The 1,345-nt window shown below is 64.9% G+C and overlaps 1 protein-coding gene across 1 annotated transcript in view; it reads right to left on the bottom strand.

Annotated features, from left to right (window-relative positions):
* The window catches only part of LOC103916614 (huntingtin-interacting protein 1-like), a 16,724-nt gene that overhangs the window by 4,873 nt on the left and 10,506 nt on the right, over positions 1 to 1,345 (bottom strand). The window contains exons 12-14 of the mRNA XM_009323625.1: positions 1,152 to 1,268; positions 961 to 1,062; positions 7 to 142 (exon numbers count right to left, since the gene is read on the bottom strand). Of these exons, the coding sequence (XP_009321900.1) occupies positions 7 to 142; positions 961 to 1,062; positions 1,152 to 1,268 (355 nt within the window). The remainder of the gene's footprint in view (positions 1 to 6; positions 143 to 960; positions 1,063 to 1,151; positions 1,269 to 1,345) is intronic.

Below are 1,345 nucleotides of genomic sequence, written 5' to 3'. Positions count from 1 at the left end.
GCTCGCGGCTGAGCGTGTCCCGCAGCTGCTGCAGCTCAGCCCGCAGGGCAGCCATCTCCTCCCCATGCTGCTCCGCTGCCTGGCTCAGGCTGTCCCTCTCCTGCTCCAGGCCGGCAATCCGGGTGCTCTGCTCCGCTCCCGCCTGGGTGGGCACGAAACAGCGGTCGGGGCTGTGCTGAGGGTGAACCTTCCAGTTTGGGGACTTGTTCATGGTCCAGGCTCGGGCCACCCCGACCGTCCCTGCTCGGTACATCACAGCCCGTGCAGGTCATCGCCCTGCATCACCCGCCGCCTGGCAGCACCCTTGCAGCACTGACGGTCTCGCCTGGGGCTGGCTGAGGCTCCCTGGGAAGCCCTTTCGCTTTTGCCAGTGAAAATTCACTTTTATTATGACTGTCAGCATCCTGACGGAGGAGCGGATGAAGGGCGGCTGGCTGCCAGCCCCGGAGCCGGCTCTGCCCCAGCCCTGTCCTGCCGCAGCGTGTCTGCCCACCCCGGGGACAGGCAGCTCCGTTTTCCTGCCAGCTTCTGCCTTCTACAATAGCCTGGAAACCCCTGCTGTGCTCCACAACTTCGCAGGCATGAAATACCCTCTAGCATGGCAGCAAGCCCGTGCGATGGGGGTATTTGAAGGCTTGCGATGTGATGGCACGCTCCCTGCCTGGGTTTTACAGCAGGCAGAGCCGCCCTGCCTGACCCTGCTCTTGCAGGAACTTTGTTCAACGATCCCTGCTGCTGGAGGCCATTGCTCCACATGCTCTCACACCCAGGAGGGTTAGACCCCCTGGTATGATCATTAAACCCATCTAGATGTGGGGAGGAAGGAGGCAGGGAGTTATCAGGTCGATGGTGGGTAACACCTCGCCCAAGCACCGCGACAGCAGGCAGACCTCCCCTTTGCCCGGGCTGCAGGTCCTGGGGCAGTGGTGGGGTTGGCGGGGGCCACCCATGGGCTCTCACCTGCGTGCTGGACTCCAGGGTGCCCTGGAGAACCTGCAGCTCCTGTCTGCTGGCTGCCAGCTCCCGCTTCAGTGTGTCCAGCACCTCTGCCTGCTCCTGAGACTGCGGGCAAGAAGAGAGGTTGCCGGCACCGATGCCCCATGGGGGAGCCCCCCGGCCATCCCTGGTGTGTCCCCCCCGTCCCTACTCACCTTCCTCTGAGCCTGCTCGCTCACCCGCTGGAAGGAGTCCTCCAGCTCCTTCTTCTCCCGCTCCACGTCCCCCTGGGCCTGCCTGGCCGCTGTCACCTGCTTGGTCACCTCCGCATTCTGGCGACGGCAGAGAGGGAGCTCAGCGACCCCCAGCGTCGGGGGGCACGGCTGGGAAAGGGGATGCCTAGGCGGGG

The sequence above is a fragment of the Pygoscelis adeliae genome, unplaced genomic scaffold, assembly GCF_000699105.1.
Source record: "Pygoscelis adeliae isolate BGI_AS28 unplaced genomic scaffold, ASM69910v1 Scaffold325, whole genome shotgun sequence".
Classification (NCBI taxonomy): Eukaryota; Metazoa; Chordata; class Aves; order Sphenisciformes; family Spheniscidae; genus Pygoscelis; species Pygoscelis adeliae.
This window is presented reverse-complemented; position numbering and strand designations above follow the sequence as displayed.